A 25,063-nucleotide genomic window follows, 5' to 3' on the forward strand; every position below is an offset into this window, starting at 1 on the left:
ACTGGAATATTTCTGTGGCATCGTTAATGATTTGATTTTCTTACCTGGTAATCTGATTAGAGATATGTACGTATTTGGACTTTTTGGAGATTTCTATCGATCAAGTGTTACCGCATGTTATTGGAAATACTGCAAATTATATCGAAGATAATTTAGATTCAGTTTCAGCAAGATTGAGCTCCTTCGCAATACGCTTTGTTTGTTCGACATCTTGATTAAAGATTTCTATGTCAGTGGATTGGAGGAAGGAAGCCACAGTCGTGGTTGTTTTGAAGCTCAAAATGTCGATTTTTCACAAAAAAACACTACAAGTGCCATGAAAACACCACTTCATTTTCAAATACTTAGTTAAGAATATTTCGAGAACTAATGCATAAAATGAAAAAACAATTACTTTGCTGCAATCAGTATAAAAATACCTTTCAAATGAGGTATCACTCACCCCATCTTCCCTATTCAAAAATTGGGGGTGAGGGTTGTAGTAGCAAGGGTTGAAGCGCTATGCGTCCGTAACCTACATCTTAAGTTGTCCCCCTCGAAACAGAAATCGACCTGTCCGAGCATTTCTATCGAAAAAATTTATTTCGTCTGTAATCTCGTCTGTTTCGTTTTCAAATGGCCACCCTGTATATATTTAGTGTTGTGAGAGTATTATTCCTTTTATTCCAGTTTTCACAGGAAAAAAACGCCGAAAGGAAAAAGATTGATTCTGACGTGTGCCATTATCGATTGGAAATCAGGAACTTCGAGATTATCTACGCATTCGACTCTTTCAGGTCTTGAAGTCGTGCTAATTGGTGTGGCTCCAACTCGTCGGGGATGCTGGCTCTACCGCCCACGACCTGCTTGGGTTCCACGTCGGTGACAAGCGGAGGCGGCACTTGACTGATGGAGTTTTCCGCCGTACTAGGTCCTGTGGTATCGCCGTCACTGCCGGTGCTACTGCTTATGGCGAAAGGAGCTGAGTCGGCTGGCGTTTCGTCTATCTCGTCCATCGAGTCCACTCGGGACTGCTTTGGTGGCTGCGATCTGTCATCTTCCTCGGGTTCCGGAGGAGTCTCTTCTTCTGGAAGTTTCTCTTCCGCGTTTTCCTCTTCCACGTTGCCTTTTTCTTCTTCTTCCTCTTCTTCTACCGGCGGGAATGCTGACTCTGGTTCCTCTATCATCGGTGTCGCAGCTGTGATGACTATTTGTGCCACACCCAAGCCGAAGTCTCCGGATGAGTACTTTGCCTCGTTGTTGGCTTCCTGGGGGTCCTGTGGATTGAAATTCAGCCTTTAAATATTTGGAAATGAACCACGCAGGTATAGGTATAGAGTCATTCGGGGTAACTGAGCGCAGTGGGTAAGTGTGCGCAGTGTGTATATCTCGACTATGCAATGTATGAAAGAGGGGTTCATTTGGGTGGAGCAAGGGCGCAGAATCGCCAAATTAGTTTTTCATAGGAGTGCGCCGTGCGACGTTTCGTTAACTTTTTATTTGCAATCAATCAAATTCACTAGTTTTCTTGTTAATTTTTAGCATCTCTGCAAATTCAGCCGGGTCCAAGTTCCGAATCCCTCAGTATTTAACAATATTTTATTCGATCATGCGCATATTAATCTAAATATATGATGAAAACTTTTAGGTTCTCTCAGCTGCTCAACTCTATAAGAACGTTAACAGTGGCGTAGCTTGCCTTAGAGGGGCCCTGTATCAAAATGTGTTGAGGGGCCCTAAGGAAGGGTGAAATAGAAATAAAAGTAGCAAAAAATGTTCGATTAGTATCGAAATGATTATATGTACTTATAATTAAAAGTTCTAACTCATACTTGGTGCTGGGAGCGAAATAATACACAAACAAATTATATACAAACAATATAAAATAATATACAAACAACATAAAATGATAAACAAACAAATAATAAACAAAAAAATACCAAAAATTAAAGATACGCTTTTCTAGCATTTATTTCAGCAAATCTATTTATCAAATCAGCCATAGCTGATGACGATTTCGGTTTTTCAAGTTGTTCCCCCTCTATTAACAATAACGACATGTCTGACAGCCGTTCCTGTCCCATAGAAGTCCTCAGATAATTTTTTATGAGTTTTAATTTTGAAAAACTCCTTTCAGCCAGCGATTGCAGTTGTAACCGGAAGGGTCTAAAATAAAAGGCATGCAGTAATATCGTCCGGAAAACTGGATGCAAGGCTAATGAATTTTATCAGGATTAATTCTAAAAGTTCTTTGATGGCACGAATTTTCTGAATTTCAGATTTTAAGTATTCGTATCTATCTGAATGATCGATTCGGTGTAATGAACGGGATTTTGAAATGAATGGTTTGTCTTAGCAGTTATTCTCAAAAATACTATAGTTAAACCTGCAAGAGGTTTTGGATAACATTTTTAGGAATTTTTTGCTTACAGACATCAGGCCCGGATCTACGATTTTTTCTGACCGGGGCAAAAATTCATGATGCCCCCCACCCCTTTAAGGTTCTTAGGAAACATATAATTGCATATTCGTCATTGCGATTTCAACCCGAGTTAATTTTTTCACTAATTCGAGGTCGTTGATTACGAATATGCAATTAGATTTTTCCTAAAATGAGTACTTTAGGAAAAAAATCACTCTTATTTTTTTCCCATTGTTCCATTAAAAGTTATTTTTTTCCCATCCCATCTTAGGAAAAATCTGATTGCTAAGTCGTAATCTTCGACCAAGAATTAGTAGAAAAAATGAGTCTGGTTGAAATCATTCGAAAAACGAACGAAATTATTCCGATCGAAAATTAATTTTTTCAGCGACATATATCGACCCGGGACATTTTACTTATTAATTCGAGGTCGTAGATCACGAATATGCAATTTTATTTTTTGTAGGATCAGTATTTTGAGAAATAATCACTTTTAGTGCAAAATTTCGAAGAAATTGGTAAACTTTGAGGAGGTGTAGCAGCCAGAAAAAAAGCACTAGTCATATGCTGATTTTTTTTTGATAGATTGGTTCTTCGCAAATAGAAAAAACTACACTTCATTCATCTACCGCTAACAGTTTAGATTTTATAATTTTTTCCGCGAAGGTCCAAAATTTCCGATTTTCCATCGACCATAACTTGAAAACTTAATTTTAAAAAAATATCAGTTTGCATATTCGTATTCTACGCCCTCGTATTAGTGTACAGTATGAATTTGGTTTTGATCGGGGACCAAAAATATTTTTCAAAAAATCCATACAGTACCTATGGAAAATTGGCCACCCCTTATAACTGAACGCCGTAGGCCCGGGCCTACTTGGCCTATAAGCAAATCTTCCACTGGTGGCACAGCTCATTATGAAAACTTAAAATGGCTATATATCTTTTCATTAGTGTCGAATCGGACCAAATGGCATAGGAAAAAAGTGTTTCTTTTGACCTCAACAATCTTCTGTTAGAATATTTGTACGATTCAAACATTTCGAGATAAATTGATATATAGACACTATAATATTAGCCAGCAGAGTACAGCAGAGCCTAGCCTAGTAGAGGATTTTGTGACAAATGCAATTAAAAATTGAATAGAACGCCGCATATTGGACGTAGCAGAGCAGAGGCCTACGCGACGTAGTAACAGAGTACTCTGTCTACACTGCGTCGGTTGTGGAGTTCGCACAGTTTCCTCTACAGAGTGACCACGTTTTTTTAAGGGCCTGTTCCGATATTGCTGGTTTTACTGGCCCGCAATCGAATAACAATAGAACTCGAACGACTGGGTCAATAGGCATCGTCTCTGAAATACTGACAGTACTGTTCGGGAATATCGGAACAGACGGTAAATGTAACGGTTAAATTTTATGATTACATGCGTACAAAGTACAAAGTATAAAGATGTAATATTCAGTAATCTGGGAGGAGATTAGCAAAAATTTGGACAAACTATATAAAAGCAAAATATTTCCATTGTCTGAATTTGATATCGAATCCAAAAGTAGGTTCAGCTGAGCTGCTGAATCTACATTTTTGTAAGAAACTAACTAAGGACCAGAGATATAGATATCTCTTCTAAGGACACAGAAAAAACTAACTATATCTATAGGCAATATGCGCGCATTCCCCTATAGTTCCATGGTACCTCCCCTATGCTTTCTTAGGCTTAGGCTACGCTACTCTGAATATGCGGGCATCGCTCAGGCAGAGCGGAGGAATAGTTTTCCTATGTAGTTACTCTGCTGTGCTGTGCTAGGCTACACTGCCTTCAATGTGCAGCTAGCCTAAAGACTACTAGATATCTGAATGGGTAGATAGGTAGAGATAGACACGAAACATGACTCACCTCATCTTCAACTGCTAAACTAGGAATTTCTATTGCTGCAAAAGTAACAACAACAATTAAAACGACGTCACTGGATCGTAGAATCTAACCGACTCACCTGGTATATTATTCTCTTCCGTCTCGTCGAACTGCGACACGTAGTGCTCTTGCTGGTTCCTCGACAGCTCCATCGAAAAATTATTGCTATTTCTGGAAGATGTTGCGGGGTTGAAATCCGCCACCTCCTCCAGTATATCAGGCGGCGGCGGGGGCGGCTGCTCAGCGGGTGGCGGCAGTTCCGGCTCGTCCGAAAAGTACTCGTTGAACTCCCCAGGGGGCGCGCCGGGCGGCGTGAAAACCGGAGGGGCGGACGGGGGTGGCGATTGGTCCAGTTCGTTGGACATGGGCTCTCCGAATTCGTCGCATTCCTCCACGACCAGGGAGGGAAAGTTGCCTATCCTACCCTCCAGCTCGCCCTGCCACCATCCGTCGTCGACGCTGTGGGCGCATTTGGACAGCACCCTGATGATCTGGCCTTCCTCGAACGTCAGTTCTTCGCTTCCTTCTCCGTCGTAGTCGTAGAGGGCGATGCAGTACGTTGGCGGCAGGGTGTCTTGACGTTCCGTCATGCTCAGGGGCTGGTTCGGAGAAGCGTCCGCCGCTGGGATAGAAATGACCTGAAATTGTGGGAAAACGGAATGAAACAGAGAGTTTTAGACTATTCAAATTCAATTCACCACGTCAACAAATGAATTTTTCGAAAAATCCCGTTCGAAAATTCCCGTGCTTAGTTTATTAGCTTCGTCACGGGTCCAAGCACTCTCATTGGTTCTCAGAAATACAGTTTAGTCAAGCCCTTGCAACATTATTCCGATGACAAGCTTCATAAATACTAGGGCTAACCTAGACACGGAAATACACAACCGTATCAATTCGGCCTTACAGGCATTCTGGAAGCTAAAGGACAGAGTGTTTCAAAATCACGAACTCAATCTGAACACCAAGACTGCTCTTCACAAAGCAGTCGTCCTCCCAACGCTTCTTTAAGGAAGCGAAAGCTGGACTCCCTACAGGCGACGTATTAAATAGCTTGAACAAACGCAACAACGTCATCTAAGAGAAATAATGCCCATCAGATGGTTCCACAAACTTTATCATGGAACTTAATGAAGTCTGCATAATGATGCGGACGGCTGCGCACTTATCGGTAGCAGCTCAGAGGATCTACAGATAATGTTGGACACCTATAAACATATATTCGAAGCTATAGGCCTTAGACTCAATATTGATAAAACCAGAATCCTGGTAAGTCCGCCAGAAAACCTTCAAACAGATATCAGCCTGGAGGATGAAACTCTAGAACCGGTCGAGCAGTTCAAATACTTGGGAAGCTAAATGCTAGGGCTAACCTGGACACGGAAATACACAACCGTATCATTTCGGCATCACGGGCATTCTGATAGCTAAAGGACAGAGTGTTTCAAACTCACGACCTCAATCTGAAGACCAAGACAGCTGTTTACAAAGCAGTGGTCATCCCAACGCTTCTTTACGGAAGCGAAAGCTGGACACCCTACAGGCGACACATTAAACAGCTTGAACAAACGCAACAACGTCATCTAAGACAGATAATGCACATCAGATGGTTCCACAATGTTTCAAATGCGGAAGTCTTGCAGCGCGCGAATTGTATAACAATTGAGACTGAAGTAACGAGGGCCAGACTCAGATGGAGCGGCCACATTCTGAGGATGCAAGACACAAGATTCTCCAAAATATCTCTGTATGGCAAATTCACAGAGGGAGCTCGGAAACCAGGAGGCCAGTATAAGCGGTTCAAGGATTTACTGCATCAATCCTTAAAGTCAGTTAATGCCAATCATAACTGGGAACAACTAGCGTTAGACAGATCAAAGTGGAGGTCTTTGGTCCACTGTTACAATGGAGACTCGAGAAGAATACAGCGGAGGCCAGATTTGGTTGGTGACTATCCATGCCTGGAGTGTGGAAGGATCTGTAGGTCACGATAGGGTCCCTTCAATCACAGGAGGGCACACAGTCGCAAGTAGCCTTAAGAAGTTTTCAGTTTGATCGCACCGATAGTTTTGTTTTTGAGACTTTTTGTAGATTTATTCTGGGTAACGGGATACAGCAATGATGATGATGACGATCATGACGATGACAAGCGATGAAAAATCAGGCTAAATGACTGGGCTTATTTTAATCATAATTTACATTAAGTAATCAAAAAATTAATCCAGATGCATACTAACCGCTGGTATGAATATCTTTTTTTCATTATTTTACCGCTGGCATCATGTCTGCCATGAAGTGATGAACGTGCTGCCAACTTCTCAATTCTTTACCGTATGTTGCTTGCAATAAGCAAGCCGGCGTAACATAGATTACTCTCTGTAATCTGAGGTACTGAATTAGAGGAAATAAGGGACAAAATAGAAAGGAAAGATGGAGTATATGCCATTGTCTAGGTCTGAAGGGGATTGAATCGGATCACCTTTCATACTGGGTGGCGCTCGAGTACTACTCGATAATACTCAGTAGCCTCTACCAGTATTCAATAAGAGTCCATAAATTATAAACGTTTTTCCATCGAAGAAGAAGCTGTGTTGCTCTTTGCTCTGACAAGGTCAAATGAGACCGAAACCATGGTCAGCATCTGCTCTTCTTCCGTGGAACATTCTTCATTTAATTGGCCTGGAGATTGCAAATTGACTAGTTCATTTTCGTAAGTAACACTTGTTGATATTCATATTAGCGGTTGGTATGCATCCGAATTAATTCTTATTATTGTATTCATTGCCTTCCTGTTTAGGCGTGATCTTTCTTCATTATTTTTGAAAAACGTTCACGCCAAAATATAGCTTTAGTAAAAAAATCGAATTAAAAAAAAAATCCTTTTTTAATCTGACAGTATTAATTTGCATATGATACTTCATTGAAGTATAATATAACCTCAATCAACGCCTCCCCTAAGAACTTCTCGCCCCTATACAGGGTGAGTCTTTCACCCTTACAAATATTTTAACAGTGTATCCTTGAGGTCAAGAGAAACCATTTTTCTTTACCATTTTTTCCGAATCAGCTCCATTTGTGAAAGACGAATTTGAAAAATGGTTTCATCGAAAAAAATGAATTTCCGTATATAATTTTTCATTTATTTTATGAATCTTTCTCGAACACAAGATATCACCCACGTCTTCCACGTTTTCTCATCAGGACCATTATGTACCATAAAAATACAAAAAATTCAAAGAACCCAAATCTTGAAACTAAGTTGGACGCTATGTAAGGAATATTCGAACGTTTTCTAGAATAAAAGTATTCTTCATATTTTCTCGTATAATGCGTCGTCTTCGAGTAATTTTATATTTAAAAATCAAAAATATCTGGAAAATTAAAAAAATTGGGTATTTTGGCTGAACGCAACTTTGTTCAAAAGATCCACAGATTTGTAGTGTCACAGATCTAGCTTGTTATTCTGAAGGTAATTTTGTTTCTCCAGGGGTGACACAGCTCGTTATGGAAACGAGCAGGGTCAAATTGGAAAAAATAGTAAAGGAAAAGAGTGTTTCTTTTGACCTCAAGAATCTACTGTTGGAATATTTGTACGTGTCAAAGACTCGCCCTGTAAAGGCCAAGGCCTGAGTTGGCCTGGTGGCTAATAATGGTAAATATGCCAACGCTGTTGGCTCTAAGGTGGCGTAAGATCGCAGTAAAAAAGGACGCCAGATCGACGACTTCTTATTCAAGCTCTTTGAAGTGCTTCTGAGAGGTACCAACTTAGATAATCAGGGGATATACGAATACTAAAATATGAGTTGATAGTGATAAAACAATGCTACTTACAGATATTTGTTCAGGGGATTGATTCGTTGTTGTTCCCGATTGCGCCGTCATCTCCTCCTCCTGATCTATCGTGTAATCTACGGAAGAAAATGATATCTGATTGACCAATCCCGGATTGGTCGGAAGCTGTTCTCGTTCCACGTCCAAATAATTGTGGGGCACGTAACCTTCTTCGCCCCTGTAGTTTCTAGCTTTCAACCATCCGTCCCCGTCTCCTTCACCTACCACTTCCAGTTGCTCGTTTTCGATTATCGTTAGCTCATCCGGATTCTGGGCCTGGAAAAAAAATTGTCTTAAGTCCGTGGAAATTCACCCAAGTAGGTATAAAAAACCGACAGTTCATATACAGGCCAGCTTTAGCTGTGAATTTCAAAAATTAGGTGGAATGATGTAAAAGTTCGATGAGTTTTTTCTAAAAATTACATAAAAATCAGCAAAATATATTCGATATCCATATACTCGGTGAATGAACCAGAATATAATTTAATAACATAAAAACTAATGATGAATTGATTCACCGTAGCTTACTAACTGAATTTTTAATGACAAATTGGGTTTTTCTAAGGATTTCTACCCCTAGTGTTAGTACGATCTTTGATGGTGTGAAAACCCGGGGGGAGCAGAACGCCCTCAATAGTGAACTGCCTTTCCTTTTTACCTAACTTGTCCACCTCTACTGTTAGTACGATTCCCTGCTGGTGTGTAAACCCAGAGGGGAACAGAAAACACTCAGGGGTGAACATCTGCCATCTTGCTCAAACCCTAACCCTGCTGAATTTCAACTTTCGTTAAGTGTAAGTCTTGGTTCTGGTTGGCGAACGAATCCGTAACACCCGTGGCGCGATTGAGATCGGATCTCCTTTTCTTTTTGTTCAGCTCAGTCCGTGAATTCATCACCTTTGCACTGCTATTTGTATATAAGTTCGAGAAAAAAGTTGTGTAAAGTAGACTGTTTCCACCTATTGCACTGTGATTTTCACTTGACTGATTTAGTTTATCTTCCTGTAAATCTGTGGATTTTTAAAGTTATGTAATAGTATGTATTGTGTTTCTTATTGCGAAAAAACGAACTTTGTTACCTCGTATTTTGACTTTCATTAGTTATCGCTTACACCCTAGATAACTAAATAGGCTACCAGGGTATGTTTGCTTTTTTCCCCTTTAAATAAAAGCTGGAGCTGAGACAACCGAAGAAACGCCGTTACAACATGTGAAATCTTACTGGTTAAACTCACATTACCGCTACTAAATCTTGGTGTCCACCTACCCCCAAACGACAGCCTTGTTACCATATCTTACCTTATCTAATTTATACCGAAAATATTAACTATAACCGAGTATTCTTATTTTAATGTAGTATATGTATTTTGACAGAAAATTATACCCAACAACCCATGAATGGCATCCGAATGAGTGATAAGTGATGCCTTTCACTAGAGATTCGCCATTCATTCCTCACCCAATGCTTGATAAGCTGAAAATTACCGTGTATGAATACAAAGCTGTGCATTTCAATAGGGAACTGCTGGAAACGATGCTATCCCTCTGTATATCCGAACTGTTGTCTTCTACTGCTGAAGCATCCTCAGTACCCCAATCTACTTGAGTAGGGTCGTCCCATCCGGCTGTTAACTGTTCTATCCTCTGCCTCTCGTTCTCTAGCATAGCTGGAAAGTTACATCATTTGAAATATCAAGTTAAGGTAAACTAGTTCGATGCGTAAATTTTTGAAAATTCAGGAAATAATAAACCTTTGTGTAAAATTTTGAATTCTTTTCAATATAGATAGAGCCATCTATAAAGCTTTACTTCAGATGCAGATGCCTGCGGTATAAATATGGAAAAGTGCTGACAAGGAGGAGGGAGGTATTTTTATCTGCTGCCTACCCCACTCACCGTCGACCTCTGCTGTTTCTGCTTGGCTATCTTCACTATCAGCATGTTCGACCATTGGCTGAGAAACAGGCTGGGGAGCAGGTGCTTCCGTTTCCGCGAAATCGCTGTCATAGAACGAATCAGAACTGGGGTGATCCTGGAAAAAAATATTGCTCATCATTTGGAATTAGGGGCCCAAAGACTCCTGAGGTCTTTATAGGATGGTCGGGTAAGATTATCCATCACTTTTCTGCATAAAGGATATGGTCATCATGAAACAGTCCAGTGTATTTGAAGGTGAGGCTTTTTTTTTCAACAGAAGGTAGAACTTGTGGAAATGAAGCTTTTCGCCAAAAATCGCCTATACAAAACTTTCAAATTGACAAAGTTGAAGAAAAAATTGAAAATGATTACTTCAATAGATCCTAATACAACCCTAGACCGTTTGTTAGCTGAATTATCGCAAAGCAGTGGGTAAAAACTTATCTCCTGATCCGACCCAGAGGCGTAGGAAGGGGGTGCGGAGGGGGCGGACCGCCCCGGGTGCCAGCTCTGTGGGGGTGACAAAAATGTATCTCAAGAGGCTTATATTTGATTAGGACGTCTAAGTCGAATCAATTTTAGATATAGTTTACGTACGATCACTAGAATTGTAGGTGAAGTACAATTATCTATTAGCATAGAAAGCGTAGGTATAATGGCTACTAAACGAGAGGCGGAACAGTGAGCAAAGAATACGATCGCGTCGAGAAGGAAACATGAAGTATGGGCTGAATAGAGTAGTAGCGGCGAGTGTCCGGGTGGAGTGATTTAAGACCCATTATGTTTCCACTGCGCCTGCCTCTTCCAGTGTCAGAACCTAAATTCAACTGCAATAATACGCAAGTGTCATTTACTCATTTATGTTTATTTTTGTTTGTTTTATTTTATTTATCGTATAGAAATAAAATATTGAATCAGTGGTCCAGATTACTCTACTTCTTCAATCTGGCAGCTATTTAGGAATTTGGGTGAGTAAAAATATGAGTTATGTTTTCCGATGCGTTTTGATAGTTCGAAATGGGACAGAATGAGGGGCAGAGGTAGGTAATCTACATATCCACAGTTTCATAAGTTAGAGAAGGCCGAGCTGTTGAGAAGTAGCAGGAGGACTGACAAGGTGGAGTGCTCACTATAAAGCCTGATATACCATTGAGGAACTTTGTGACCCTTCAGAAACTATCCACACTGGAAGAGCAGCTCAAACTTTATTAACTGCAGAATGTAATTTTTCATTCTTGAGCTATTTGAGTCTGTGGAATAGTGTCCTAGAAGAAAAAAAGGCTTTTAAACTTTTCATTCTTATGAGGCACTTTTCGACACTTATTCCTACAGTGCCGAAAAGTGCCTCATCAGAATGAGAAGTTTAATGGCCTTTCTGATTGAAAACAGGGAAATTTTTGTGGAAAAGGCAATGGAATTTGCGAAAGGTATCTGTGACGAGATGGAAATTCCTACCGCCAAAAGAAGAACCTTCAGGAGAAAGAAATCCATATTTATTTCAACAAGAAATAAACACTCATTGCCAAGCCATGGAAGTGATATCACTCAGGTTTGCTATCTTGGAGGCCAAGAACTTGCTGAAGGGTTCAGAAACTGAATTGCTGGAATTAGTCGGTAGTCTAGTTGGGAATTATGAAGAAATGTCTCCAGAAGACATGTTGAAAAAAATCCCACGTCTGAGGAAGTTTCAATGTGGCTAACGTTCCTGAAGAAGAAGCTCTAAAGTGGAGTTCTTTGAGACTACTACAGTTTATTGTCGAATATGAGCTTCCAGATTCTGTTCCAAATTTAACATCAGCACTTAGGGTTTACCAAGCTTATCAAAAGTTATCTTAGATCTACTATGAGCCAAGCTCGACTCTCTTCGCTTGCTTGGCTAGGGATGATCGACTTTGATGAGACTATTTCCCAGTTTGCAGTTTGAAGTTCTCAAAGAAATGATACTGATAAATAATTTGTTGAGTTTGTGCAAAAAACCTGATTTTTTCATTGACATATTTCACATTTTCCTTTCACTCCTCTGTTCCCATGTTTCAAACACTTCAAATAAATACTCGTTATTATGATAACAAACAAAAAGGCTCAACAATGTTATGTAATGTTAAGGGGCGACAAGTTGAAATTCCGCCCCGTGTGTCACAAGAGCTTGCTACGCCTCTGATCCGACCATGTGGTTTCGTTTAGGATATTGGCTCGTTAGATATTTATACGTGGTAATGAAAATGGAAACTTAGGATTGCCGAATAATTCTCATTATTTTTTAGTTACTTACACGATTTTATGAAATGGCTCATTTCGATACCAACTGACAGAAGTGACTTAGGACACAAGTGTAAAAAATAGAATAATACTTCAAAATCTCACCAATAAAGTTCGTCTAAATTATTCACGAATTTTTCACAATGGGCATCACAATCTTCTTGTTCGAACATTCCAACAATCGTCGTAAAAATGGGATGAACTGGGGAAACATCATAGCACTTTTTCAACATAACTAACACAAGCACGTTCAAGAAACTGTCTTGATTTTCTACATTTTTTTTCACCCTAAATTGCACGATACAACAATCATGATTCCCTCAAAAGTGACCTGATGCATCTAATCCGATGAACTTGGTACTGAACCATTCATTGTCCAGCCATTATTATTATTATTATATGTTTATGTTATGTTTCACCTTCCAAAGTCCCGTACTGTCCGTACTTTCAATGAGATTTTGTCGAACTTCTAGGGGTTTTCATATAGACAATTTTTGGTTGCGATTTATTTTGATGAGTTCTACCTTCTGTCAAAAAAAGTCTCACCTTCCAAAACACCCTGTATAGAAAGGATAAAAAATTATTTGGCTAGAGGCGCATTTTGTTGACAATAACTAAAATGACATCGATAGCTAAATTATATTGATTCGTATTTTCAAAAAAAAAAAGTGAGTCGTGAGTTGTTAAATACATTTTTTTTTGATATTCTTCATGAAAATCTTGATAAAATCGGAATTTTGGATGTGGACGTGAAGGGTTCTCGAATAAAACCGATTAAAATCAACATAAAACGGCAATTACCCGCTACAAATCGCTAGCCTTAGCTTACCGCCATCCCCGAAGCATCAGTTCTCACCGATAAGGAACTCGTCGATCTCTGAATGTCCTGTACATTCAGCATCTCGGCCTCCTGCAGCCACTCGTCCACGTTGACGCCGCCGGCTCGTAGGCACTCGATTCTGGCTTCTGCCTTCGCCTTCGAAGTTTCGGACTTCCGTATCTGCTGCCTCATATCTTCGATCTTGGTTTCCAGGTCCGGACCGTTCTGATCCTGTGGATCTACCTGCAATAATAATGATATCTTGCTACATGGTTGTCATTCACAGCTCTACAAGGAGCTGGGCAACTGTCTTAACCCAAAGAGGGCATGCATGGTAAGTTCCAAATCCTACTAGTCTTAGTTGGGGAGCCCAAGAGGGTAATTCGGGATTTACTCGAGCGTGTCAGATACCTTGGACCATGTAGCTCTACCAAAAATTAGACCTGTATAAAGGAGGTATTTTCTAGGACAGCCTGTCAGAATAGTACAAAAAAAAAACAATCATTGTATATAATCGAGCGTGTCAGATTAAAATATATGTATGTGGTTAATTACATGTTGAAAAGTATATATTCTTAAGCTTGACGAAAATGTGTGGGAGAGCGTCAAACTTGCAACAAAAAAACGTCACATGTACAACCTCGAGCGCGGTGGCTTTTTTTCTTATATTGAAGCTAATGATTCAAGAACAACGAAAAAATATAATCCGACATTTTTTTTGGTTGGCAGGAAGAAATTGCATCATTTGCACAATTACTGTAAAAATGTATGAAACTTATTTTGAAGCAATAAAGAGTTCAATAATAACAGTTTTAGCAAGCCAAATCAATGAAAATTGGCCATAAAGGTCACAAAAATCAGTTTTTTTGAATTATTTCCTCTCCTGGGCTTCAAATTGTTTTCGCATTCATTATAAAAGTTGTAGGGCATAACATTTTCTACAAATTTTGTCCGAAGCAATTTTTTCTACGTTTGAACGTTTTTGGGATATATGGCGATGAATGTACGTTAGTCTGCGTTTCTACATCAACCTTGGCCTTTCGAATGTGTGGCTAAGCTGCTCGCCCTTATCGCCCTCCTTCTCAAAAACGGCTAAGAGTATGAAATATTGCTTTATACATGAATTGTATAGAATTTTATAATCTACAACTTTTATAATAAACACAGAAACGCTTAGAGGTACAAGAAGGGAGATATTTAAAAAAATGCCTTGTTATCATCTTCAAACTGTCAGATTAAGAAAACCTCCCTTGATTAAAGTCAGATTAATGGGCCAACACGTCTGCAACACCGAGATCAACCATCTGTATGACAATCTGACACGCTCGAGTATGTATAAGTTACAATTTTTTTTTGCATTTTCAAAGGACCGGTTTGCCCTTGCGTCACGTCAGAATTGTCAGTCTCTTGGAAAGTACTTTCATTTGCGTCCAATTAACGAATCCTTTAAAATTCTGACACGTTCGAAAACAATCTTTTTTACCATAATAACAACATAAATTTATTATCAGAGACATATACACGCTCGAGTACGTACACCTGACGATTTTTTTTACATCTTTGAGAACCTGCAGACGCTTTCCCCACCGCTGAAAGTGCATACATCATAGAACATTTTTTTCTTTCTACCATCTAATCGTCAAAATCCACTAGGTCTTCACCACGCTCGAGTAAATCCCGATTTAGCATCGTCGGCTCCCCAACTATACAGGCTGTCTGTAAACAAATGCGAAGGACTTAGGGAGATGATTCCTCGATGAAAATAAGTTGGGGTAGTTCCTATAAATTTTTTTCAAAATCGACCCCCCTTCCAAGATACAGCCTTTGGAAGGCGATGACGAGTTGACAGTTTTTAATTTTTTTACGTGTTCTGAAAAACACTGAGTCATAAAACTATACATAATATGAAGCACCAAAGTAGATGTTACTCACGCAATTTCTTTTTAGATCTCATAACTTTATTATGAGGGGTTGAAAATAACAACATGTATTTTATGGGGAGGTAGTCATTCTATGGAACACTTATACGATGAAAAAACAGTGATCAGAACTGCTTGTAAGTTTTTATTTATTCCGAGAAAAGTATCGACTTTATCAAGATTTTGCAAGGGACTTTCTTTCTCTAGAATTGAATGGGAAACCATAAGAGAATTTTATTTTTCGAAAATTTATCCCACGAAAACAATTTTTGAAGAAAAATCATGAGGGGTTGTTTTTTCAACCCCTAATAATAAAGTTATGAGATCTAAAAAAATTGTATGAGTGACATCTACTTAGTGCTTCATATTATGTATAGTTTTATGACTCAGTGTTTTTTAGAACCCGTAAAAAAATTAAAAACTGTCAACTCGTCATAGCCTTCCAAAGGCTGTATCTTGGAAGGGAGATCGATTTAAAAAAAAAATTATAGGAACTATCCCTGCTTATTTTCATCGAGGATTCATCCCCCTAAGTCCTTCGCATTTATTTACAGAAATCCTGTATACAGGATGGTCCAGATCGTAACCAAGAAATTTCAACCACGTATTCTACATCAAAAATAAGTCCTAGTTTGACATATAAACATATGTCGAGAAATGTTTCCTCTCCGAGATACGGGGTGTTGAAATTATAGAAAAAAAAAATGTTTTTGATTAATAACTCTCACACTGCTTGAAATATTTTTATGAAATTCGAGAAATATGTTTTTTGAGCGTCAAGGAGCACTTTATATGCATAATATCATTTCTTTTTTATTCTACCATTGGCGTCCGTATTGCAGCGAGACTGAATTTTTTCAGATAAAAAAATGATACGCCACTGGTTTTTCCGACAGTAAAAATTACTATTTAAATCCTTATTTAATTTGGAGCAAATTCGGTCTCTTGACTTTTTGCTGTACGGGGCACCGTTTCCGGTTAAAAAAATAAAACACATTCTCATGCATGAAGAAATCGCCAAAATTTGATATGGTAGGTACATAATAATAATAATAATAAGACTATTTTTCTGAACGATTTCTTCACGCATGAGAATGTGTATTATTTTTTCAACCGGAAACGGTGCGTGCCTCGTACAGCAAAAAGTCAAGAGACCGAATTTGCTCCAAATTAAATAAGGATTTGAATAGTAATTTTTATTGTCGGAAGAACCAGTGGCGTACCATTTTTTTATCTGACAATATTCAGTCTCGCTGCAGTACGGACGCCACTGGTAGAACAAAAAAGAAATAATATTATGCAAAATGTTCTCCTTGATGCTCAAAATCTATGTCTCAAATTTCATAAAAATATTTGAAGCAGTGTGAAAGTTATTAATAAAAAACATTTTTTTTCTATAATTTTAACACCCCGTATCTCGGAGAGGAAACATTTCCCGACATATGTTTATATGACAAACTAGGGCTTATTTTTGATGTAGAATACGTGGTTAAAATTTCTTGGTTACGATCTGGACCACCCTGTATATGCTATATGCCATTATATGGTACAGACACTACGAACCCTTTGGCCAGAATCCCTCAGGGCCTGGTATATCTGCATCTTCTTCGTACACTCCTTTATATTGTTATCTTCCCGGGCTATTCGAGTTGCCCATCTTCGTGCTTCCTTATTGAGAGTTGACGCGGCGTTATCGTGTTCTGCCAGAATGGTCGTGATTGGATCGTTATCGCATGGCTCGAAATCATATTGAATGTGTTGTTTCAAAACTGGATAGTACAAATAGCAGCACTGTAGATTGTACTCTCTGGTTAGCTGTTTCGCCTGGTCCCTGATGGTGGAATACGAGTTCTGCATAGCAGAACACGTTAAGAGTTCGGTACGACCCATGAGCGTCAAATATTCGGCCACCTGGAAAAATATATTTCATAATTTCTTATTTCTGTGATCGATTTTTACCCCTATACAATGTACACTCCGCAAAAAAATTAACGCACATTATGGAAATCTCAAATTTATTCTACAACTGAAGGTGTTCTCAATGATAATTATTTTTATCAGAATTATGCATGCATATGTTATCCACTTTCAACGGTTTTCTTCAATACAGATGTTTTTTCCCAGCAGGAATAAAAAAAGATGATATTATCAGATTTTGAATGTATTGGCTCCATTCTAAAATCAGTTGTTCTCGATCAATTCTAGTGATCAATAGTTTTTCTTTCGTTTGATTTTCTACACTCGATCGCTATCCAACGCGAAACAAGCAATTTGACCCAACAGGAATGTGCCCAAGCGGTAGTTTTGCGAGAAGAAGGGTGGACATACACAAGAATTGCAGAAAGGTTTGGAGTTTCCCATACAAGTGTGTCCAGAATGTTGCAGCGATTCAGGGAGACAGGTATGAATGTCCGAAGACCAGGACAGGGTAGACCACGGGTAACAACTGCCATTCAAGAACGTTACTTGAGAGTTTCTTCGTTGAGACAACGGTTTGCAACCGCTCGCCTCCTTCAAATTCAGCTTGAGCAAACTAATGAGGTGCAAATTAGCACTCAGACAATAAGAAATCGCCTCAGAGAATATGATTTAAGGCCTCGTGTCGCGGCAAGAGGCCCAGCTCTCACCCCAGCCCATCGAAGGGCGCGTTTGGATTTTGCGAGAGAGCATCTGCATATCCATTGGGAAGAGGCCGATTGGGAAAGAGTTCTCTTCACAGATGAGTCTAGATTCTGCCTCTACCATTGTGATCGACGTTCCCTTGTATACAGACGTCCACATGAAAGATATGCTCAGTGCAATTTCCTGAATACTACTGGTTTCGGGGGAGAATTGATTATTGTATGAGGTGGAATATCTTTGACTGCTCGCACAGACCTAGTGGTCGTTGATAATGGAGCTATGAATGCTGATAAGTATATAAGGAACATTCTTGAAGAGCATGTAGTATGGGCCATTTGCCCCATGGCCATACATTGGTGAAAATTTCATTTTTATGGACGATAATGCCAGACCCCATCGTGCGCGCATCGTTCAGGAGTACCTTGAAGAGGTTGAAATCTCTCGAATGGAATGGCCAGCAAGAAGTCCAGATCCAATCCGATTGAGCAGGTTTGGGACAACCTCAATAGAAGGCTGAGAAGTTCAGAAAATCATCCAGCTACTCTTAATGACTTAGGAATCCAACTCGGAGAAATCTGGGAAGGATTTTAGATCAGAACATTTTAAGATCACTCATTTTGAGTATGAACCGTCGTTGCCGAGCTGTAATTAACGCAAGGGGTGGAAATACCAAGTATTAAATCACTTATCAGCATTTCAGTATTTTGAAAATTGTTCATTTCTCTTCTTTCACATAAGATTCTGTGAAATCCTGAATTTTTCTTCCATTTAATGTGTCTTGTTTCGTTCAAAACCTTCCCGAGAGAACATAAAAAATAAGTTATAAAGTCAATGTAGAGTTAACTTTCATTAAAATTGAGATTTTCAGAATGTGCGTTAATTTTTTTGCGCAGTGTATTTAGAACAAAAACCTGGTCCTGTTCTCAAAACATGCGATCAAAAACCTCAAAGGGCTTGTTATATTTTTCCATTAAGACTTCTAACACCTTAAATGTTCTAGTGGAAATCTAGCAGGCTCAGCGCCGAAGAATTTCGAGCGAAATCATATTTTTTTTACGATTTTTCTACATAAATTCATTTCATTACATCGGTGCTATATGGAAAATGCGATACATAAGGAATTACCTTCTCATAAACACCACTTTCCAAGGCTGTCATGCACTGCTGCAGATCGACGACAAAATATCTAGTTTGATGAGCATTGGCAGCCGCCAGACAGAGCAAATAATCGTTTCTCGCACCCGCTGATTTCTCTTCCAACTGCTCCCGTTTCGAAGAAAATTTAGCGCTGTTCTTCTGAAGCGACGTGATAGACTGGAAGAAAGAACCCTTCTTCTTTTTCAACCTGGAAATATTCAAAGCGAAACAGCGTCCATTAAATCGGAACAGTATTTTTGCGACCATAAATTCGCGTTATGGCCGTCGCAAAGAAGTTGTCATGAACAGCACTTTCCGGAAGTTGATGCTGAAGAGGAAATGCTTATCGGATCGATAATGCAGGGTTTCAAATATAGAATATACAAAGAGAGTTAGCTTTTAATTTTGGTAATTTTGGAATTTCGATTACCTATAATTATGCTTCGGAGCAAAGATACAGGGCGATATATTGCAAGAAAATTTTAATTTCAAATAATCACTGGAAAATGACAGCTTGCTATTTATTGACTATTCGTTTATTTTGTATACAGGGAGTCTGTAAACAAATGCGAAAGACTAAGGGAGATGATGTTTCGATGAAAATAAGCAGGGGTAATTCCTATGAATTTTTTCGTAATCAACCCCCTTCCAAGATACAGCCTTTGGAAGGCGATGACGAGTTGACAGTTTTTAATTATTTTACGGGTTGAAATAAATAACAACATGTATTTTAGCGGGAGGTAGTCATTCTATGGAACACATACGATGAAAAAATATTGATCAGAACTGCTTGTAAGTTTTTATTTATTCCGAGAAAGTATCGACTGTATCGAAATTTTGCTTTTTTTCTCCAGAATCGAATGGGAAACCATAAGAGAATTTTATTTTTCTAAAATCTATCCCACGAAAACAATTTTTGAAGGAAAATCATGAGGGGTTGTTATTTTCAACCCCAAATAATAAAGTTATGAGATCTAAAAAAATTGTCTGAATAACATCTACTTTAGTGCTTCATGTTATGTATAGTTTTATGACTCAGTGTTTTTTAGAACCGTAAAAAAAATCAAAAACTGTCACCTCGTCATCGCCTTCCAAAGGCTGTATCTTGGAAGGGAGGTCGATTTCGAAAAAAAATTATAGGAACTACCCCTGCTTATTTTCATCGAGGAATCATCTCCCTCAGTTCTCGCATTTGTTTACAGACACCCTGTGTATTGCAAGAAAATTTTAATTTCTAATAATCACAGCTTGCTATTTATTGAATATTCATTTATTTTTTTCATATAGATGAAGTACCCTTACAAAAATTTCGTCAAAAGCAGTGTAAGGCATGTAGAAATCTTTCAACTTATGCATGAAACCCAAAAATTTTGAAAATTTTCCGATATTGCTGAAAAATCATTTCAGAACTTATTTGTCATTCTAGGCTAACGTTGATCATATAAATATCCCTAAACTGCACCTCTCGTCTATACTACAAACCATGATTAGAAAATCACTCAACTGAGAATAGGTACCTAAATTTATACAGGGTGAGTCTTTGACTCGCAAAATTATTTTAACAGTAGATTCTTGAGATCAAAAGGAAACCCTTTTTTTCTTTACCATTTTTTCGAAATCGGTTCCTTTTGAAATATACAGGCTGTTGAAAAACCATTAAAAAATGTTATTTTTAGTTCTATCTCACAACAATTTAATCGAATGAAATGAATTCCGGAATATAGTTCTTCATATTTATTTGATGAATTTTTTTCGAACACAAGATATTACCCACGTCTTCCAGTTTTCTCATTATGACCATAACGTATCATAAAAATACCAAAAATTGAAAGAAGCCAACTGTTGAAGCTAAGTAGGTCGCTATCTGATGTATATTTGAACGTTTTGTAAAATAAAAGTATTCTACATATTTTCCAGTAGGTATAATGCGCTATTTTTGAGTAATTTGATGTTCAAAAATTAAAAAGTATCTGTGAAATTCGAAAAATTAGGTACTTTGACCGAATGAAACTCTTTTTAAAAGATCCACAGATGTGTAGTGTCACAGATTTAGCTAATTATTCTGAAGGTAATTTTGTTTTTCCATCTTTTTATCAGGGCCGAATCGGAAAAAATGGTATAGAAAAAAAGTGTTTCTTTTGACCTCAAGAATACACTGCTTAAATATCTGTACTAGTCAAAGACTCAACCTGTATAATTTTTGGTTTCTTCAATCCTCAGCTACAAGCTACAAATCAACTTACTTCTCCTCGATGTCCCTTGCCTTATCCCTTACATCGTGAGCACTGTGTTCTTCATCGAAATATAATTTTTTCGTTTTATCAATATCCTGTACGCAATTCTGCAATTCCTTCTGAACGTTGGCTAGATGATCCACACACTGAAATAATCAAATAGTGAGCAGACCGATACAGAAACATTCATCCTCTGTAATAAAAAAGTGTCGACAATTACAATTAATGGATATTAATTTTTTGTCACATTTTTGCTCAATTTCCAATTCGAAAATTCGTTTTGGCGCAGTGAAGATTTTTTTTGACACTAGTAAAAATCGCATGAACTGATTTCTCGATCAAGTTTTGTGAAGCCAAAACGGGATATTAATCTCCAGTTTTTCGAAAACTTCAGTGGATATTCTCAGAAAATTCTTTAAGCTTGAGCGATATCTCAAAAAGTCATCCTTCAGTCAGTCAACTAAAAACTCTTCTATGCACTAACTATATCTTGCGTTTATGAACTTGATGGTCTTTCTCAAAAATGTTTTCGTGTCACCTTGTACTGCAAAGATATACTACAATAATAAGTAATATCTTTGTTGTATTGTATCATATTATGCTTATGAAATTATTCGTTGTTATGATTTGTACCGTGTAAAACTGTTCGGACATCAAACTCATGGTAACAACTTTGAAAAAATTTTATGAATCATTTATTAGAGCTATTTTATTAGTGAATTTTTGATCTTATTTATTACATATCTTTGGAATTTCATGCTCAAAAGATCAAATTTATTTTTTGTTACTGGCGGCCGGGTGTATTCTTCACACAATAAAATTAAAATTTCATTGAGAGTGTAGTTGCTCACCTTTCTAGCAGTTTGAACTTTATGAGCTTTAAGTAGCTTCGAATCTTCTGCTATTTGTGTTTGAAACACTTCCACTGCTGCTAATCGAGCTCGCGCTAATTTCTCGTTTTCCTCTAGAACAGTCCGCCATACATTCCACATATTCCTAAGTAAAAATTAATAGTTAGGTTGTATACGAATATTATTATCAAAAATATTTTTTAGATTTTTACGAAATTGATCAACTGAATAATACAATAATAGAACATTTAAAATTGTATTCATTTTTTACCAAATAAGAAAAGGTGTAAATCCATCAGCATTCATATTTAATGTGGGAAAATTCAACATTAATATCACGTGCTCCCAAAAGAACTGTCTGAGTTACTGATAAGGACTAATACCTAATAAAGGGACTAATTTTACTAGCCATGAGATTTGTCCCTTTATTAGGTATTAGTTCTTATAGTAACTCTGCATAAACTCACCATTAAAGCTAGCGTTTAGCTTGTCCCGACACTTTATTCGCATAGTGAAAATATATCCATTGACTTTAGCTTAATTTTCATCGAAGAAATAAAATGATATTATCAGTATTTTACTCATCAAACACAAAAACTCGAGCATAGATGAAAACTTATTAAAAATGTTTCCTCTAAAATTCTTTTTTGGTGTATTTTACGCACTATTCATCAGTTATTTATACTCAGTGAGTCTTTGACGCTTACAAATATTTTAACAGTAGATTTTTGGTGTCAAAAGAAACACTTTTTTTTAATACCATATTTTTCCGATTCTGCTCTGATGAAAACTAAAAAAAGATATAGCCATTCTAAGTTTTCAAAATGAGCTATGCCACCGCTGAAGAAACAAAATTGCCCTGAGAATAACAAGCTAAATCTATGACACTACACATCTGTGGATCTTAAACAGAGTTGCATTCAGCCAAAGTACCCAATTTTCCGAATATCACAAATATATTTTATTTTTGAACATCAAACGGCGCATTATACGAGAAAATATGAAGAAACCTTTCATTTTACAAAACGTTCAAATATTCATTGGATAGTGTCAAATTTAGTTTCAAAAGAGTTGGCTTCTTTGAATTTTTGGTATTTTTATGGTACGTGATGGTCATAATGAGAAAACTGGAAGATTCGTCAAATAAATGGAAACCTATGTTCCGAAACTGATTTCATTCGAAAAAACAGTTTGTGAGATAGAACTAAAAATAAGATTTTTTCATGGGTTTTCAACAGCCTGTATCTTTTAAACCGAGCCGATTCGGAAAAAGTGGTAAAGGAAAAAAGTGTTTCTTTTGGCCTCAAGAATCTACTTCTGAAATATTTGTACGAGTCAAAGACTCACCTTGTATAATAAGAGTGATATGAACCATGTGAACTCCATTTTATGGTGCTATATTTATAAAAATAATTAAATGAATGATTGAGGGGTTTTCTTCTAATTATTATGTAAAAAATGTAGGACAACTTACCATTTTTCTTCGCCTCCTTCTAATTTTATGTCGGGTATATTTGGAATTTTTTTATTCAGATAAGCTGAAGATATTTTGAGTAGTGCCTGAGGAAATAGCGAATAAGGGACGAATTTTGACTAATAACTAATAATTAAGCAACTTACATCCGAATATGATTTTTCGATAGCGCACTTCTTCAGAGTATAACTTCTTATATCTTCTAATAAGTCACATTCATGCTGGTTCTTTAATAGCAATTTTTTGATCTGTTCGTCGTGTAGATTTTTCAAAAATTTGGCGTAGTTTCCCTGAAAATATTTACGAATGAATAATTAATTTAATGTGAATGATAACTCGGTTAGGGAATGTGGGTTATGTTATGTTTTTTGTCAGACTAAGGGGCTGTATCTCTGGGGTTTTGAAACTACTTTTCAACCTTTCTTGGAGGTGGCTGCATTTCGGCTGTTACTAGAACCTTCTCTTTATCATTTACATATCACTCGACACATTTACAGATCCGTTTTTCTCTAGGACCCCATCTCACGCTTTCCACGTCTATTGATTATGTTCTTCGCCACCCACTGACCGCTTTTAGAGGTGCGGCGGCGGCGCTCTCTGCCCTTCGCAGAAGAATCACAACATCAACTCACTTCACTACCCAAGTTATTGATATTTGCCGATGGGATTTAGACTTGGGGGCAGTTCGCATGACTTATCGAAAAGTTTCAAATTTTCCCAGATTATCATCATACTCACCTACATTTTTAATACTCTTCTTCACCTGGTTTGCCCAATCATTTATACACATGCCTTTTGCCATTTATGATACTTTCTGTCGTTATGCTTTTCGGACTCTAATAATGAAATGACATCTTGATCAATAGCTTGAAATTTGGTTTCTGAAGAATTGTCAAATAATCATTTTTCCAAAATATTCAATCTGACAATGGAGCATTGTTCTGTGAAAAAATTCAGCCAATAAATGTTCGAAATTTCTGAGAAATGTGCATTAGAATCGGTTTGAATTTTTACTATACTACCCATAGATTCGGGTGACTTGGGACAGTCCTATAACTTGGGACAATTACCCCCCTTGCAGATTTCTTTGTTTCTTACCATTTATGCGCGAAGGGACAAACTTATAAGATTGTGTAGCGTCTTTTCGATTAGTTTAACAATTAATTCCTGTTGAGTTTGCCGTGACCAGAGCGTTTGAATTGACAGGAAAAATTAACGAATTCAGGAGAGTAAAAGCGCGTTTTTTATGGCCCTTATACTTTCTAGTGTCCTGTACATGTGTTTCACTTTGGCATGTGTAATTTTTTTTCTGGGTACGTGGGATATTGGGATATTAGATATGTCCTGAAACAAGGTTGTTTACACATCAAACGGCAACAAGGATCTCATTAATTTATTTTGTTGTTTCATAGGGTGACTTGCGACAATGCCGAATAGATACAAGCGGCGCATTGGCAGCAGGAAATATGTGCGGATTTTTCGCAAGATATTATTATTTACGTTATTTCCACAAAGAAATCACGAAAGAATGAAAGAAATCAAAGTTCCCTTGTTTTGTTTAGTTTTCTTACATTTGAGTTGCAATATATTTACTTTCGCTGTAATAGGGGTTTACCATTTAATTTCATTACCGAATTTCAACTATATAATCACAAATTCTAATTTTTCAAAACTATACATCGTCCC

General features: G+C 37.7%; 1 protein-coding gene across 7 annotated transcripts; it reads right to left on the reverse strand.

Annotated features, from left to right (window-relative positions):
- Positions 1–545: 545 nt before the first annotated feature.
- Positions 546–24,266, reverse strand: LOC123322536 (protein nervous wreck). 7 transcript variants are annotated; one of them, XM_044910467.1, is made up of 14 exons: positions 24,120–24,266; positions 23,524–23,667; positions 23,378–23,463; positions 21,904–22,048; positions 21,062–21,198; positions 18,807–19,026; positions 16,623–16,970; positions 13,150–13,383; positions 10,032–10,176; positions 9,630–9,811; positions 8,145–8,420; positions 4,396–4,954; positions 4,299–4,333; positions 546–1,256 (listed from the first exon to the last, which is right to left on the reverse strand). In XM_044910467.1, exons 1-14 carry the CDS (start codon positions 24,177–24,179, stop codon positions 756–758), a joined length of 3,072 nt encoding a protein of 1,023 aa, XP_044766402.1. In that variant the 5' UTR covers positions 24,180–24,266; the 3' UTR covers positions 546–755. The 7 variants fall into 7 exon arrangements, with proteins under 7 accessions (XP_044766402.1, XP_044766404.1, XP_044766403.1 ...); XM_044910469.1 differs by having other exon boundaries at positions 547–1,256; positions 13,177–13,383; XM_044910468.1 differs by having other exon boundaries at positions 547–1,256; positions 10,041–10,176.
- Positions 24,267–25,063: the final 797 nt, after the last annotated feature.

This window comes from Coccinella septempunctata, chromosome 1 (assembly GCF_907165205.1).
Source record: "Coccinella septempunctata chromosome 1, icCocSept1.1, whole genome shotgun sequence".
Taxonomy (NCBI): domain Eukaryota; kingdom Metazoa; phylum Arthropoda; class Insecta; order Coleoptera; family Coccinellidae; genus Coccinella; species Coccinella septempunctata.